The following is a 19,277-nucleotide window of genomic DNA, read 5'->3' on the forward strand; positions in this document are numbered from 1 at the left end:
TTTCTTGAGTCAGCCATAGAGGAAAGCATCATTACTAAAACTACCAAACAACACTTAACTATTTCTGATCCCAGTCGACAATACATTTAATTTCTGCCTAAAATCCATAAAGATCCTATCAATCCACCAGGAAGACCCATTGTTTCTGGGAGGGGCTCATTGACAGAACCCCTATCACATTTCCTTACAAAATACCTTAAACCATTATTGAAATGGGTACGGGCTAGAATCAGGGATACCACCAAGTTTCTTCAAGTGATTTCAGAAACACAACTTGAGCCTGATTGGTTATGTACATTGGATGTGACAGCCCTCTATACCAACATCCCTCATTGGGCTGGTATAGATGCCTTTGAATTTTGGCTATACATATCTGGACTTTACCTCCCTGGTTTCAGTACATTCTTGTTGGTTTTTGCAGAACATGTATTTACTGAGAACATTATTCTTTATCAAAATAAATGTTTCCTACAAGTTCAAGGTACCGCTATGTGGGCATCATTTGCGCCAATATATGCCGATTTGTTTATGGCATATATAGAAGAGCAGCTTATTTATGATGACTCCCATAATCTTTTTATGGGTGAGATGGATATCTGGAGAAGATATCAAGATGATTGTTGGTTGGTCTAGAGATCAGACGTTGAATATCTCAAAGAATTTGTGAGTTATTTGAATGGAACAGATGGGGAATTCACTTTACATTGAGCCATCATAGGGACAAAATTACATTTTTGGATGTGTTGGTATCAAGGGCTCCTGATAACAGTCTTCTCCTCTATAAATACAAAAATGAGGACAGTAAGTCCCACCCAGGTTTATGGTCACTTATGGTAGAAACACAGGCGCTCTGATGGAATATGTGCAACATCATTGGAATATATTGTTGGCTGATGCCTCTCTAGGTGCAATATTAGGTGATAGATGTCATTTCTTTTTCAGGAAAGGGAGGAATTTGGGATCCATTCTTAGCCACTATAAAAAAGGACAACTCAGGGGAAACCCCACAAGTACAGACCACCGTTTCAGGTGGACCTTTTTGTATTCATTGTCCAAATATTCTCAAAACTAGGACTTTCAGTAGAAAAAATACATCCCATGGTTATGATATCCCTTTCTTTGCCAATTGTAATACCGATTGGGTCATTTATTTAGTTAGTTGTCAATGTTCTGCTTTTTACGAAGGACAGACCTCTAGACCACTAAGAATTAGGATGTCAGAACACCTTAGTGAAGTTAAAAATCACAAAATTACGAATTCCCTATACAAACATACCCTAACACATGTTAAAGCATCTTTCAGTTTTACAATAATTGACAAAATTAGTGGACCAAGGAACAATAAAACTGGTTGGCATGATATAATAAATAAAAAAGAAAAGAAGTGGATAATTGAGTTAGGGGCTTTATTCACACCTGGTCCAAATGAACAATTCTGAATGGTCACATGTCTTGTTAAAGCTAAATAAAGAGCGTTTGTTTTTTGATTTCATTTACACTGAGGAAGGCTAACTAATGTTATAGCCGAAACCGGTATGTTCTTTCACTCTTGTATGTGCTTTTGCAATTAAATAAAAGGAACGATTGCTGCCTGAATTGCTGGTCCCATTGTTAGTTCTTTGCCATTAAATATACTGATGCCAAGGATATTGCCAATATCCTGGCAGATCGATTCAGTGCAAACTTCACCCCCTCTCACCCCCTAAAGGGCCCATCTCAATACTGAAAGATTGCCAAAGTCCAGTAATAATGGCCACAAAGGTAAAAAACTCACTCTCCAAAGCAAAGAATACAGCATCCATGGGACCAGATGACATCCCAGGCTGTGTACTACATGAACTACAAAATGAACTGGTACCTCACCTAAGTGTTATGTTTAATCATAGCCTCACCTCAGGCTTTGTGCCCACTGAGTGGTGCACAGCTACAGTTATCCCACTCCACAAAGGGGGATCCAACTTGGATCCCAGGAACTACTGCCCCATCAGTCTGATGAGCCTGATCTGCAAGGCCATGGAAAGTATTATAATGGAACTTGCAAACAAAGACATTGGCAACCTTCAAACACTGGACCCCATGCAGTTTCGGTTCATGAAGGGCCGATCTTGTCTCCTGAACTTGACTGACTTCTTCGAATTAGTCTCCAGAGCCGTAGACAAGGGTAAGGTAGTCCACACAGCCTATCTGGACCTTGCCATGGCCTTCAACACCATTCCCCACAATGGAATTGTAGATAAACTTACTAAGCTGTGCATTAATCCCTAAGTCACTCGGGTTGCCAACTGGCTTACTGACAGAACCCACACTGTAAAAGTAGCCAACTCCAAATCCAGCTCCAGACAAGTGGAGTACCTCAGGGTTCAGTCCTGAAACCGCTCTTGTTTGGCATGTACTTCTCTGAAGTGCAGGCCAACACTAAGGGACTCTGTCTAACAACGTTCGCAGATGACTGCAAACTGGGAGCCATTATTGAATCCCCAAATAATGTGGATATTCTACAAAAGGGCCTTACAGAAACAAATGCTTGGTGCCAGAGCCATGGGCAAAAGCTCAATGCCATGAAATGTATAGTTATTCCCTTTGGGAAAAAACATGTACCCTTGAATTATAACATAGGTGGCAGTACACTAAACACCAAAAGTGTGATAAGAGACTTAGGGACACAGGTGGACAGTGGTCTCACCTTTGATAACCACATCGCCACAACAGTAAGAAATCCTTCTATGTGGCACACCTTATCAGTAAGGGCTTTTCATCCAGGAAAAAGGAGGTCATTGTCTCAATGCACTCATCCCTCGTTAGACCCATTATAGAATACAATGCCCCATTTGGTATGTACCTCTCAAGACATCTGCAACAACTGGAAAGGCCACAGAAATGCCTCACTAAAGAATCAGAGGCCTAAAGCAGATGCCCTATGCTGACCGTCTAAAAAAACTCCACCTATACTCTGTTGCATATCGTCTACTCAGAGGCAATCTCTGCTTAACATACAAGGCCATGTTAAACCCAGAGCTGTTGGACATGCTACACTTAAAGAAATCCCAATACCTCAGAGACACATGCTCCAGGGATCTAATCCTTGTCATCACAATGAACAAAACATGCTGGAAGGATAGGTTCCTGACTCAGAGACTCCCCAGACTCTGGAACAGACTACCCATTCATGTCAAGCTCTTTGGCCCTCTTCAAAAAGAACCTTGATGATAGGATGGGAGATAGGAAATTCACCTCGGGGATCACGTCAGTCGTCCTGCTAGACAGGGGTCCAGGGAAGTAAATACTGTGGGAAGAAATATCCAGGGAATTGTTATGGCTAGGCTTGTATAGGCCCTAGGGCCAATAGCTTAGTACCAACCTATGAACCTATGAACTGTCTGCCTGTTATCAGATCAAACAAATTGCTTTATTTTGTACTTATTTAGAATGCAACTCATCCTCTGTCATATCATCAATGTGAGCTGTCACACAGCAACAACAAACTCTGATTTGGTGCCACATTCATCAGAAAATATCTGGGCTTCTCAGTGGAATTCACTCTAGAAGAGACAAATCTCATAAATTCACTGCTTCTGACTAATGTGAATCAATGAGCATGTCTGTAGCAGAAAGTAAAAAAATGATTCAAGTTTCAAACATAGATTTTAGAAACTGAAGCAAATGTATTCTTTCTTCTGAGAAATGACATGGCATTTAGAAAAACACTACTAATGAATAAATGTAGTTATCTATTTATGCCTCTTATTTACCTATAGAATAAAGACAGAAGTAAACTTGTTACATTTAATGAATAATTGCTATACAATAAAATTGCACAGGATTTTATGAAAGTCAGTCCACTATTGCCGTATAAGGTGCATGCATCACGTGTTCAGATTTATATTATACCGCCTACCTGATTCCTTTTATAATACCAATGAACAACAGTCACTGGAAAATGCATATGTGAAATTACTGAAGTACAATCAAATACATTTAATTCAAACATCTGTAGTTTTCTATACAATTAATAAAATAAATAAATAAATAAAAAGCAATATTGTATAAAGAGTGAGTTACCTGTAAAATGAATCAACAAGTTTTCTAGATGGCAGTCTCCAGAATATTCTAGGCCCTGGGTCACCTGCTGCTGTGCAGTTCAGTTGAAGAGTACTTCCATAAGTTATATCTGTTGTCAAAGCAGATGTACCAGTGATTTTGGCATTAGAAGAGAGTCTTCTAACACTCAAGCTTACAATCCTTTTTGACATCCCAACAACATTCATAGCTACACATTCATAACTGCCACTATCTTTGGGTGATACATTGCGTATGAGAAGAGTTCCATTTGGGAAGACAAAAAGATTTCCATTGACAAACTGTGATGGTCGAATCTGTGTACCATCAAAAAGCATCCATCGTATGGCTGGAGGTGGAGCTGCTTTTGCACTGCAGTGAATGTAGACATTTTGACCAGGAGTAAAATAAATTTCTTCCTTTCGATCCTGCTGAATAATTGGTGGCAATGCTGCAACATGCAGTCTAGCTGAGAGAGTATCTGCTCCTGCTGCATTACTAGCTATGCATTTATAGACACCTCTGTCAGTAAAAGTAGCTTCTTTAATTAGTAGAGTTCCATTATCAAGCTGTGATATTCTTTCCTCAGCTGTAGTCATTGAATCATGTACTAATTTTCTGTTTGGTAGAATCCAAGTAATCCGTGGTGATGGCATACCACCTGCCTTGCAATCAATAATGGCTTGCTCTCCTAAGTAAACAGTAATATCTTTGAAGTTTGAGCTTAATATTTTGGCTTGCTGAGCCAAAACACTTAATGTGATGAGCATTCTGTCAATGCCGTACTGATTTCGTGCTGTGCATTGGTACTGTCCACGGTCTTGAAGTTGAACCTTTCGTATAATAAATGTTCCATTTTTCAAAACTTCAAATCTCTGTATTCTTGTGTTTTCTGTCATTACAGCACCTGTGAAAACAATGAGTTATTTAGAAAACTGCTACTAACACGCTTCCATTTAGTGACATGCTCAGCAAACCAATATGAATTAAGGAAATTTCACTGCAAGAAAAAACATTGAAGCAAAGGGCCAATTATTCTAGCTCACAAAAACAGAACTCAAGAGATTGTACTGTAGTTAAGCACTGCAGTATTATATGCCCCCACTAGCCCCATTTATACTAAATCAGTAAGACAAGAACATTTAAGTGTCTATCAATTTTGAGTTAGAATTTTACACTGTCACAAAATGTATAGAGAGATTAAAGTTCAGATGAGTTAATATTTCCCTGAGGACCTAAGATATATAAAACCACAGCTTTTGAAGTATTGTTTACTGGAAACAATTTCCATGTGACTGGAGTAAGGAATAAGATCTTACTTAATTCATTATTTAATTCTCCAGTACTTGCTTTATCCAACTCAGGGTCATGGATGAATTGGCGACCTTTCATAGCACTCATTTGGTGCAAGACAGACAAACTAATCCTGGACAGAATGTCATTCTATCTCAGGATATACACACACACACACACACACACACACACACACACACACACACACACACACACACACACACACACACAGACTGCCAGCATCTTCTTGGGATGTGGAAAAAATGCAGCACTCAACATCATACATCCAGACTCCATACAGAAGGCAAACACTCCACTCAGGAAGCAAGCTGGAATAAAATACTAAGCACTGTGATGCAGCAACCAATAACAAAGCCACTATGCCAACCAAGAAAATGCAAGTCCAAATGTGTTCTTGGAAATCTTTTTCTGGCAGTAAGACAAATACTTTCCACTGCAGAAACATCAAAAAATCTGAATTTGTCAAGAGTTTGTATCAGTGAACAGAAGCTGTCCTTGTTCTCGATGAGATATTTTGAACACTGATCTAAAAGAAACTTCAGGTAACTAAAGGTGTTTTTTTTCATTACTTTACTGAAGGTTTTGCACATATGTTTTATTTGAATATAGGTCAAACCCAACAATAAGTACCCCAAGACAAATTGCATCTCCAACAGACATACTGTCCTTGAGTTATCTCTCTTACATAATTTAGGCACATATCTTTCAGTGGCTGAAATTGGCAAAACAGATGAAAAATGACTGAGTTGCATTTTCTACTTTAAGCTTTTATCCCATTCCTTACTTTCTTCTTCATGTTTTCCCTCAGTTGTTTTGTATGGTCATTTTAACTTCACTGCACCTTGCCCAGGGTGACAGCAGGAAGAACATCCTCAAAGCTTTATAAACGCAACTTAGATTGTGTGTTTTTCCTTGGTTTAGTTAAAGCAGACAACTATATTTTGCATATGCTAGTGCTAGTGTATTTTCACTGACTTCATTGTATTACAGATATCATATTTTAAGTTCTTAGACTTTATATCCATGTAGAAGTACAATCAAGTCGGGGCAGCCCACAGTGTAGGGTTGAACAAAAGGGGAGAGACTTCATCGAGAAATCTCTGAGGTGAAGACCTTAACCATTATGCTAAATTCAATCTCAAAGACTATATCACCCCATATGGGACTTGAACTCACAATCCCTGGCTTAGAAGATTAGTGCCTTATCCATTAGGCCACTGGGGCCTGAAAAAATAGATTACATTGGGATTTGAACACACACAGAGAAAAACAATCACTCAGACATATTGCTTACCAAGTTGAGCTTAAGGACATTACAAAGAGTCAAGCTCTGTAGCCTGTGTTCCTGAGGTAAAGACTTTAACCATTATGCCAATGCCACCAAATAATATATATGGATCTGATAATTATCTAACAACATCACAAAAGGAAACTGTAAAACAGAATAGATTGAATTACACTCAGAGATGTTAAGCACACAAAAATTTGGTTTATTTCAGAAAGTAGAACTGGACTCCTTCTTATCCCTTTCAAAAAAGTTTTGCCCCCACAAGGGGGTCTTGGCAGCTTCCAGCAGATTATTAAAAAAAAACAGGAATACAAGTAAACATCTAGATATCAGTGGCATATAGTACCAATTTATCCATAGCTGCTTCAGTAAAATTTCCTCTAGCAATTTGAGTGGGGTGTGTGTGGAGCTGCACATATGGGGTTTAAACCACACAATGAATCCCAAGAATGTTTGCTAATATTACATTGATGGTTATGCAGCAGGTAATGTTTGATCCACCTATACAAAATTCTCCCATATTTTGACCCTCAAATTGATTCCACCAAGTACAGACCCATTATGGGTTGCTTTCCTCACTTATACAAAGAGAAAACTCGCTTGATGAGGAAATGCCCTCCACCCATTTTCTTTGCAAACTGTGATTTGTGCTGAGCTACTGTGAGTCTAACGTTGGTGATATTTGAAGTGCATTAAGTAAATTCTTAAATAAGTACTAATCAAAGTACATGGCATATCAAACAGAGGCAGATGGCAAGTACTGGGAAAGTGAAATTAAATAACTGTCAAATTTCCCACCAATATAAACAGAGTGAATGTATTAAGCTGTTGGAAGAAAAGTAATAGGAAACTGTTCTGGCAGTATGAAGCATATATGCATGATAGAAATTTCTGAAGCAATCAGCAAAAATGACAAAAGTGTGCTGCTGTTCTAACTGAAGAAAGTAACTTACTGCATTTTAATCATAGAACTGTTATCAGTGAATTGTAAAACATTGTACTGTCAAATTGCTTATTAATGGAGTAAAGGCTGAATAAACGAGCTGCATGGTGTACCTCGGTTTGATTATTGAGTCAAGTGTCTGTGAAAATGACTGGGGTGATAGGAAACCCAGAGGTATTTTACTGGTTCTCCTAACCATGTGAGTGGAGATGGATCAAAGGCAGAGGTGGAAATGTACGATGATACCTGATTATGTATCTGTGGATTCACTGAGAGACATTTTAGTCTATCAGTTTTAACAGTTTTACATCACCACATGGCAGGCATTGTGGTGAGGAAATAGAGGATATGAATGAAAAAAAAAAAGCCAGACTTTCTCAAGTTTGACTATGGACTGGGATGCTTCATTTTTTTCTTAGAAATTGGAACATTTTGAGATTAGGTCTGGGATCAGAAGTTGATCACTGCATCTATGACTGAGGAAAAGCACCATAGATAACTGATGGCCTGCACCACGAGTCAAAAAAATGAATGTGTGAAAAAGTAATGCATTTAAAAAGGTGAAGCAGTAGGTGATTTACAGAAAACCTATGTAGCAATCCAAATTCTATGCTCATTAATGAGCTGGGAAGAATTAGACTGTCTTTTCTGAGACAACATGTTAGAAAAGTGTAGAGTATGTGCACCACGGGTGTCACGAAGAAAAGTTTTAAAGGTCCTCTTTTGACACATACACTGTCAAAACTGACTATGTTGTCTTTTTTTCCTGCAGTCTAAATATAAAGACTAAGAAATCTGTAGAGTGTTACTGAAGCTAATGGTACAATATTTTTGGAAACATTTCAGAAGAATGAATTAAGGTGGTCCGTTAATGTGATATTTCTGAAATATTTTAAATATATTACTACATCAAAGCAATCCCAGTAATACTTCCACATTGTGACGGTTGATCTGTGAATTCTGCTGGGAAGTTTCATAGCCTGTAGATGAACTATTTCTTAGAAAGAAAGAACCTAAAGTGTGTGAACTTTTGAACTAAAAAAGAAAATATTGAGTTATCGGTTCCCAGGAATAAGACTTCTACCTCTACAGTGAGCAGAATGAGATTTTAACAAGCTGTTCTAGCAAATTTACAGTACTTTACTTAACAGTGAAAACTGACTTATCTTACATATGAAAATTGTCCTGTATTCAAAGCAACTGAAACTCACACTGACATGAGAGAATTAACGGAAAGTATAAAAACATTAAGACATAGTCAGAGTTTGCTGTCTTTAAGCAGAAATGACAGAGTGTTCTGTGGCAAATGGGAACTTTGTCTAGGTTCCTCAATGATCTCTGGATCACATAACTAGCAACTGCCTATGAACACATGAATGTAAGAGCTTATAATTATGATGGGACATATGACTTCTGAATATGAAAGTAAAATAATACAGACATTTAAAATACAATTGGCTGAACTTGACCAACAAAAGATGTTGCAATATAGAAAAGACAAAACAATGGTTGAGTGATTCAATAAGCTATATGAAGTTTCTGTAAAAGTGAGAATGATGGAATATCAAAGTAATCCTGAAACTGTTAATTTAAACAACTTCCCAAATCAAAAAATAAAATTAACAAAATGGCTCTGTGTTGGATCTTGAAAGACAAAAGTTATTCTCAAAACTAAAGTGATACTGAGATTGCTTTCTGTATCAAGGACTGATATCAGAGTATTGACAAAGAGAAAGAAATATGGGGTCCTTTGTGAAAGACCAGGACTGGTAGAGATTTTAGTAGAATCTAGCACAGAAGCTGCTGTTAAAAAAGGGATGATTAGTACAGCACACCAAACATTGCATGATAACTATAAGAATCAATCAGAGGAGGTTAGAAAGGATTGGGAAGAGAGATTGGATAAATCATTCACAAACAAACAATGGGGAATTTATGTATGGCTGCCAAATATGCAACAAATTCTAAAAGATTTAGTATATTTGCTTGGAAGTGTTCATGTAGGTATTTTTTACCCCAAGTAGACTCCAAATAATTTTTCCTCTGGTAGACAGCAAATTTCTTTTTGACAATGTCTGTTATGTACCTCACAAACAGAAATATTTCTGCTGTCTACTGATGAATATGGTCCTACATCTGTAACTTTGTACAACATCTGTAATCTATGTTTAAACCTGTATGCTTTTTCTACAGCTGATTTACTACTTTTGTCTTAATCTAGTATTATGTACTAAGCTGTAACTAAAGCTATAATTTTGTAAATGATATATTTCTCAAAGTGTACAATTGTCTGTAACGTTGGATGTGGAGCTTTTCTCCCTGGGCCTCCGCTGAAAATGGACCTGCGACCAGTCAGACTCTCCTGGTTAACAAATGTAAATACATAAATACATAAATAAATAAATAAATGTTGGACGTGTGATAGGGATGAAAGATGTAATTGAGAACATTGGGAGTGTAGTGAGTTGGTTGGCAGACTTTAAATATTCCCTGCAGAATACTCTATCAGAAATGTTGGGTGAGCAAATTGGTATAACGAAGGAATTTTTTTTTGAGTTATGATACAGAATCAGAATTGCCTAGACATAGTAAGGATTTGCTGAGTCTAATTGCGGTTGCTGCCAAAAATCAATTACTAGAAAATAAAAATCAAAGTCTAAACCAACTGTACTAGAGGTAGTGAATATAGTAACAGAGATAAAACAACTGGGAGCGGGATCTTTGGAAAGGGTAGGAGCAAATTACATTGAAAACAATGGGAACTTTGGGAACAATACATGCAGAATAACATATTGGAGGAGGAATGAGGTTTAAAAAGGCAGGATTTCAATGAGAGAAATAATGTTTGACTGACAATGACTGGACAGATTATAACTGATGTATAATGTTTGCAACTAAAAATGTTTGAATCTGGTTTGTTTACATTTATATAAATGTATGATTGCCTATGTCATAAGTGATAATTTAATAAAAATGTTTCTTGTTAAAAAAAAAAAAAAACAAAAAAAAAAACAATATTATATATCTACAAAGTAAAAAACAGAAAAAAAATGCCAGAAGATACAAAAGTTTATTTCTTTGCCTAATCTGTAAGTGAAATATCAGAATGCACAAGGAGAGAACGAATCACTAAAAGAAAAGGTTCAGGAGAGCAGAAACAAAGTTAGGAAGTGCATGAAAGTTAATACTCAATGATGAAGTGGTCCAGTCTCTATAACAAAATAAATTTAAAACCATAAATGAAACTTATCTGCAGGAACTGCATAGAGACTATTTGCAAAGAAATACAGAGAAGAAATATCAACAATTTAAGTAAACCCACACATGCTAGAACCAGTGAAAATGGAAAAGAAATAATAAATAAATAAATAAATAAATAAATAAATAAATAAACACCTTGCTCATGTGTTACAGGAAAAAAGAGAGAATACAAAGCATAAAACTAGATGACTAGTATATTATTATTGTTATGCTGGTATAAAGAACAGTAAGCTACTGATGTGTGTTCTGCAGGTTCACAATATTAATACTCACATTTTATTCAGCATATTTCTTTTACTGTCAACTCATATTTTAAATGCCACTGTTTTTAATTCTCATCTTGTTCACCCCCCCCCTTCACCCCTTTCTTTGTACACCTGTCAGATTGTCCTTCACAGCACTACAATTTTTTCTGGCATTTCATTTGGCTGTCTTTTTTTATGTGTAAAATCATATCCAAACGTTTTGATTCTCTTAATATGAGTTAGAGGATTTGCTTCTTGACACTGCTGATATCTTCCCAGTTATATATTCTTGCTGTTGTATCCTGAGAACCTCATCTTCACATTAATGAAAGAATGTCTCACACGCATGCAGTTAGCATCATACCAGGCATTAGTATTCCCCATTGTGTCTGCAATCAGTCTACACTGTCCTGTATAACAGCCCTTCATAGGATGACAGTGAAATTAAATTCAGAAAGTTATTCTTTAAGGACCAAAAAAGTCAGTCCAATTGACCTTCATAGTCCTACACTGAGGCAAATGTGTCAATCCTGAAAACTTCAGACTCACAAGCCAATAACTTTGTTCTGATTGCTGTGCTTTCTTAAATGGTTAAGGATAACTGCATGCTGTTGTTGGTAGTCCTCATCCTACCATTACTGTATACTCCTAGACGTCAAAAATCAATAACATTTCCTCAAATTTTTTCATCAGCATGCACTGTATTTATTGATTTATATATATATATATATATATATATATATATATATATATATATATATATATACATATGTATGCAGTAGAAACCATTTGGCTTAATGGTTAATGTCTTTTTTTTCTCATGCAGAAGATACAAGGTTCCATCCTGACCTCTGGCTAATGCCTATTTAGAGTCTGTATGTTCTCCCCGTGTCTCTGTGGTGTTCCTCACACCTCTGAAAAACATGCTGAGTGCTTCCACCTCAAACTCACTAATAAACAGAGCTGTGGGCAGCAGCAAATATGGTGCCCTATAGGGAAAGACTTGTATAGAACAACCATTTTGGGCATTTACAATAATGAGCTGTATCCTCATGCTAGGAGAAGACAAATCACAGACTGTGTGCTGTGGCAGGGCTAGCCACTTGATGGTGTAAAATATGGTTCTAGGTGATTCAGTCATGTCACCAAATGGGCATCAGTATTTGTCAGTGATAAATGGGTTGAAGACCCAGCCTACTCCAACCTACAACAGGGACCCACTCAAATGGTGGGAGGCATGTATGTGCCCCAAACAGACAGTGTGTGCCTGACATAAAACTCAGCAGCCCTGGATCAATAAGCTTCTGAATGGTTGGTGATCAGTTGCCTGGTGTCCAGCCAAGATTAGCTGGGATGGCTCTGTTGAGAGAAAGCTGGACGTAAAGCTGATAAGGCTGCCAAACATGAACTGCTACACTCAATGTAGGTTCACTGCCAGAATGCCATTTTAAAGTGAGTGAGTCTGTTACTCAGGAGGAGGAGGAGGACATGCAAGAAATGCTGTGGGATTTGTGGTGAGGGAGAGATGCCATCAGAATTAGTGAAAGACTCATGGCAAACAGAAGTTAGCCTAAAGTATTCAGAATCACAGCCTATGCCTTCAGACAGATAAAGCAGAACATCAGTTGTATTGATAATGGGTGACTTGAATGCACATATGTAATTTTGACTATGCACTTTAATAACCAAATTGATATTAATAGACATTACATCCTTGGTAGTTTGCATAGCTGATAAGCTACCACTCTTTCTAAAGGATGAATTTTATTGAAAAATATTTTTGTAATTTATCCAAACTATAATAGTGTAGAATATTCAGGGTCAGAAAGCTTAAAACCCATCTTTTCCTCTTGGAGCAATTAAAATTTACCAAGGGTTAAGTGGATAATCTATGCACCATATAAACCTCTTACATATTCTAATGAATTTGGCATAACACTTGCATATCATGGGGAAACAAGCAGTTCTCAAGGAAAATATCCAGTAAGAAACTAATTCCCTATTCAGGAATTTTATTTTGCCCATTAAGATTAAATTTAGTACATGTTACCTTTTCGTTGAGCTCAACATATTGTTATTGGCATGCTACACCTGGAACTCCATTACTTTGATGGACAGGAAGAATAAACACATCCAAGATACTTTAATAGTAATTGTGTTGGATGGGGAGCATAAGCCAGCCATTGATACCTTAAAATATTAACTTGCTACAGGGAGAGCATAAATCCAATGAAGATACTATAAATGTTAACTTGATGGATGGGTGCATCAACACAAAGATACCTTAAAATGTCAACTTGCTGGACTGCAATGTTATCCAGCTTAGCTGTAGTCAAAAGTATTCCTTCACTTTTGCTTACATTTATTACATTCACAGTAACATGTTTTATTTTTTCTAACAAATAAAAAAAAAAAAAACAATTGGAGAGACAGACTGCTAAAGACAATTATAATTAGAATAACAAATCATGCTCAAAAACTGCAAACTTCAATTTCATGTCTTCATTGACAGTAGCAAAATTAGAGGAATATTGGATCATCTATAGAACTATGCTCACGGGTAGCAAAAATAAATAAATAAATAAATAAATACATAAAAACAAAAGAGAGAGAGAGAGAAAGACAGAAGAGCAAAGAGTGCAGCTCTGAAGGACTCTCATGGATTGTAATGCAATAATGGTAACACATCATTATTTTTTTGAAGGAATGTCCCTGCGTCCAACTTAAATATACAAACTCTTTAGCCAAACTATAACTGGGAGAAGTAAAAAAAAAAAATGTAATAGAGTGTACCACCAACTCACACAATACAAGTTCCTGCATTGTTGACAATCCAAGATAAAATATATTGATAAATGACTCTGTTTTGTTTTTGCTATGTGCAGCTTCCTGCCTCTTTGTTCTCTTTTTTTCTTGTTTGTGAATAATTTCATCTGGGAACTACCTGCATATGGTCAGGTTTGATCAGTGTGTGCCCTCAGTAAACAAATGTAATATAGATAAAATAAAAAAAATAAAATTACTTCTCCCAACTATAGTTTGACTAAAGAGTTTGTATATTTAAGTTGGACGCAGGGACATTCCTTCAAAAAAATAATGATGTGTTACCATTATTGCATTGCAATCCACGAGGGTCCTTCAGAGCTGCACTCTTTTCTCTTCTGTCTTTATTTTATTTATTTATTTATTTATTTATTTATTTTATTTTAATTTAATTGCACTACTAAATGTAATAATATGTAATATTGTAACATGTATGTAACCTTCTGTCATTGAGGAGCTTTTCTCCCCGGGCCTCCGCTGAAAATGGATATGTATCCAGTCGGACGATCCCGGTCAACAAATGTAAAATAAAATAAATAAATAAATAAATAAATAAAATAAAATAAATAAATAAAAAGCCATTCTCATGAAAAAATGCATCAAGGAAGTATACATGTGCCTGCAAAGTAGGTGGATGGATGAATAAAATAAAACAATCTTAATTTAAAAATAAGCCAGTAGAAGACTAAGCTTTGTAAGAACTAAGAAAAAACATTAATAATCAATGATGTTTTAAGCACAAAAGGTTGTATCTGTATTTATTCTTTCTAAATTGATTATTAATGTGTAGTATGCTAGTCTCTAGTATAAGACTGATTCAAAACAGACATAATTTGAATATAACAGTTGGTAGAAATATGGTCAGTACTTGTTCAAAATTGTGCAAATTTTATAATCAGTGTTCCTGAATACAACAGGATGCTAATTTTCCTTTAAAGTTAAGTCCTTATCTTAGCCAAAGCACAGTAGGTGTCTATAGTGCTTTCTGAATTTATAACTTTATTAAATAACAATAACACCTCACAGTTAGATGTTGCCCGTTCGATTCTCAGTTAGAGCGTCTTCTGTGTAGCGACATGCGTGAATGGGCGTTCCTTCATTGAAGGTTGTACGTTAGGCCCGGCAAGCCAGTACGTAAAAATCTACTGCCAAATGTCAATCATTAACGGACCAGAGTTCCCCTGTGGCGACCCCTAACTGGGAAAAGCCAAAAGACACAAACATTAAATAACAATAACAGATTAAAAGAAAATAGATGTTTGATTTGTATACAGTTCATGGAAAGTGCATCAAGGCCCAAAGCTGCTTCTATCTGAAAGAGCTGTAATGATCTGATGAATAATCTGAGTGGTAATACTGAAAGGGGAGAAATATACTTTAGGAAAAACAGCTCTGAGATAGATTTCTGGTTCCCTTGATGTAAGTGTATAGGCATTATAGAGTACATTTCATCAAAATAGTTAGACAAGCAGTGATGCAATATTCTGTGTTTCACCAGAATAATGCGTTCATCTAATATCTGCTGCATACAATTAGGTTTTTGGGCTTTAGTACTTAACTCTGCAAAATGTGTTCCTTAATGTTAGACATTAATGTTAAGGTTCTTCATATATGCAAAAGTTATTGTCAAGATGTGTTCCTGCAAGAAGCCCTCAGTGTGGGCTTTTAAGTGATTCTTCAGAAGAATGCATTTGCCATAATGTAATTGAATTCAATTTTTTTACTATCGCCATCTCTAACAATTCAGTTGCTTTTCTTCACACTTTAGGTTTGCTATCAAGGCTTCTACGCTGGCTTTGAAATGAGTACTTTTAAAACAAATAGAAATGACGTGGCTTACTGGTTCCTAAAATTTTCACGTCTTAACTTCAGTGTTATGATAAATGTCAAAAATACAAATTTTAACTCTAACTGGAAATTTAAAAGAGGAAAGAACTTCTGTGAGGTATAGAAGATAAAAGGTATGGCCTGATAAAGTGTTTGATATATATGCATCTCTTGACGTGCACTGTTTACTATTTCAGAAATAACAATGACCCACTTTTTTAAACTTTAATTGAGCATATCAAGGTGCATCCAGATACATGGGGCATGAGAAGTCAGGGGAAAATAAATGGTTAGCGGATAATGGATATATTAGAGAAAAGTAGTGGAGCACAACATAAGTAGAAGGTTTAGACTATATGTATCAGTGCACAGAACTAAGGAATGTAGACTAACTGAATTAGTAGGAGAGGAAGGAAAATATAAAAATGCTTCTGATAGATTGGAAGAAGGAGTCCTATTCTACATGTAATGTCCAATTTGTATAAGGAAAAAAAGTGATAGGCTGAAAACTTTTTCACAGGTATGCACCAAATACTGAGTAAAAAAATAGCGATTGGTTGGCTTATAATGCTGTGAAAAAAAAATGGCGAAGCCATCTCTGGAAGTAGACATTCAAAAAAAAAACATAAGTGTAAGAAATGAGGATACCAATTGTGCTTCTTCATATGCAAGATGGGCTCAGCCCTGATGCCACTGCATAGTTCAAAGATTTTCTATCCAACTGGTCATTCCAGATAAAGACAAGACCTAGTCTAACAGCTCCCTCATTCACTCTGGAGTCACACAGGACTCCATTCTAGCATCTCTTCTATTATTAATTTTCATCAAAAAATTCCACTAAACCTGCCCATTTCTACTACTTTATGCAGATCATATGGTAATGTATAGGTTTGATCCCTCGCTTCATACAACTGAAACTCACCTTCAGAAGGACCTTCTTCAGCTACTGCAAAGGCTAATCTCTAACAAACTACTGCTCAATGCTAAAAAAAATCCAAATAAACTATTATACAAATACCTCCAATCCTTCAATATCCTTGATTGTGATATCAATCCCATCCAAACCAGCTCCTCTTTTAGATGTTGGTGATCTGGGCAGACTAATAACTAAACGTCTGTGACCATATAGAAAAGCTGAGAGCCAAGATCAATAGTTTGCTCTTCTGAGACAACAAAATATTTCAATTCCTTCCACATCCAGCAAGGGCTGCTACAGGCAAAGACATCCTCCCTGCCCAGCTGGAGTATGACCTCCCCTTGTTTGTATTAGTAACAGACAGACAATTTATTAGAGTGTGCTTTCCATTTTCAACTAGTAAGGCAGCAAACCGCTGAGTTGTTTGAAGAAATGATGGGTCTAACTGATGTCCTCACTACAATTTTAATCACTCCATAAGATGTGCTTTGCCTTCTGAATTAGTAGAGCCAGAAGGCACAAACTCCAGTGTTTTATTTTCAATTTACAGCAATTATGAAACTCACACGAGCAATTTTTACCTAATTTTCCCATTGGAATTGACCATTGTTGTTGCTGAGTTGAGGCCTCAGTCTTGCTATCACAGAACTCTCTGTCTAACTTTTCAAGGGTTTGATTCTGAACTAAATATATCTCTTGATTAATAGGAAAAGTACATCTTAAGATTTTGTGATAGAAAAATTGTGAAGGAAAAATATTTGGTCTCTGATTTTCCTGAGATGTTGATCTACAATAACCTAGACAATTCTTGCTGTGCCCTTAGTGGTGATTTTTGAACAACCAATGAAAATGAGACAACAGTCAAAACACCTTTTCTTTTTTTGCTCTTTTTTATATCTTTCTCATTGATGGCTCATAAAACACAGAAGAAAACACTTTTTACTCTTTCAGTTCGGACAACCTAGCCATAAGGCACCCTTTTATCCCCAAGTCCTTGATACCTACTTATTATCCATTTTCTACACTACATCTGGTTTTAATCAAATAAACTAGACTTAATTAGTACAGCATTAATCTGACTTGGTACTGAGCAGTCTAATTAATAAAATACAGTTGAGTCACACTTACCATAATTGTAGATATTTGAGTAGATTAGTGTTGCAGTACTGATTCTTGGGTCCTGTCATGCAGAAGCTCATGATTGGCTTGAATTCCAGAGTCTCAATATTATTTCTCAGCTGACAGATGTCTGGACATCATTTTATAAGAAGGGAGTCCATCTGCACCATCTTCAGGTCTTTCAAGGATGACAGCAGCAGTCAGATGCCTGTGGACAGCACCACCATGTCAGATGTCATGATTTAAATTAGGTATAAGAGGAAGATGTAACCTTGGTGTATACAGTGGGGAAAAATGGATGCAGTTGGTAAAGGATTACCCTGCAGAAAAGGTTTATCTCCTGGGCTGTGGTTGTTGTCGACAGATAGAAAGGTAGGAGGGTGGGAGTTTGTACTGCAACATCGATCTGCTCAAACAGCTACAATTATGGTAAGTGTGACACAACTTTGCTATGTTCTTTGTAGTCAGTGTTGCAGTATTGATTCTTGGAAGGACTCCCAAAGCTACAAGTTTGGGGGTAGAATGTCTGATGGCCCATGGGAGAGCAGGTTCTGTAGGATGGGAGGATGGGAGAAGCAAATCCTGCCCTAGCCCTGGAGGCACTGATTGAATGGTAATACTTAGTAAAAATGTAGACAGATGTCCAAGTGGCAGCTTCTGTCTTTAGGATGGCAGTCGTGGCTGTACTGTGTCTGGTGGAGTGAGCCCTGACAGAGCCTGGTAAAGGTTTACCATGGTACGAATAACAAAAAGTGATGCAACTGGCTATCCATTTGGAAATGGTCTGCATAGAAACTGGTCTGCTTCTTTGCCCTCCACAAAAGCTACCAGCAGTTGATCTGTCCTGTTTATGGACTTAGTCCTGTCTAGGTAATACCTGATCTGCCAATGCACATCCAGGGAATGTAGAATTTGCTCTACTCTATTCTGTGGATTTGGAAAAAACACCAGTAGTAAGTAGCTTGATTCTGGGTGTGTTCTGATACTAACTTGGTCATGAAGGGTGGGTTTTCTCTTAGGCTTACTCTGTCTTTGTGAAAGACAGTGAAGGGTTCCTTGCTCATCAAGGCCTGTAGTTTTGAGATTCACTCAGCTGAGGTTATCAGTAAGGTGGTCATCCAAGTGAGCATCTTTACAGGAGCCAAAGCTGTTGGCTCAAAGGATGGCAATGTGAGCTTTTCCAGAACATAATTTAAATCCCTGGTAGGAACAGGGTTTCTCTTGGGGGTGTTAGATGTATCACCCCTTTTAGAAACTGTTTCAAATGGGGGTAAGAATAAATAGGAGGGTTGTAAGTAAGGCACACAGAAATTGCTGATGCATGTACTTTATAGCTGGAATTAGAAAGACCTTGACTAACTTGACTAAACAATCCTGAAAGGTATTGCAGCAGTTGTATAATGTCCACATTCACATAAAAGGTTTCTGTTTTTGCACCAAAAAGAAAACCTTTTCAATTTGGATAAGTAGGTTTTAGATTTTCTT

The 19,277-nt window shown here is 36.8% G+C and overlaps 1 protein-coding gene across 1 annotated transcript in view; it reads right to left on the minus strand.

Moving 5' to 3' along the window:
• The window catches only part of MXRA5 (matrix remodeling associated 5), a 417,732-nt gene that overhangs the window by 70,808 nt on the left and 327,647 nt on the right, over nucleotides 1-19,277 (minus strand). The window contains exon 6 of the mRNA XM_044072449.1: nucleotides 4,060-4,963. Within this exon, the coding sequence (XP_043928384.1) occupies nucleotides 4,060-4,963 (904 nt within the window). The remainder of the gene's footprint in view (nucleotides 1-4,059; nucleotides 4,964-19,277) is intronic.

The sequence above is a fragment of the Protopterus annectens genome, chromosome 5.part0 (assembly GCF_019279795.1).
Source record: "Protopterus annectens isolate FY-2018-M chromosome 5.part0, PAN1.0, whole genome shotgun sequence".
Lineage (NCBI taxonomy): Eukaryota > Metazoa > Chordata > Ceratodontiformes > Protopteridae > Protopterus > Protopterus annectens.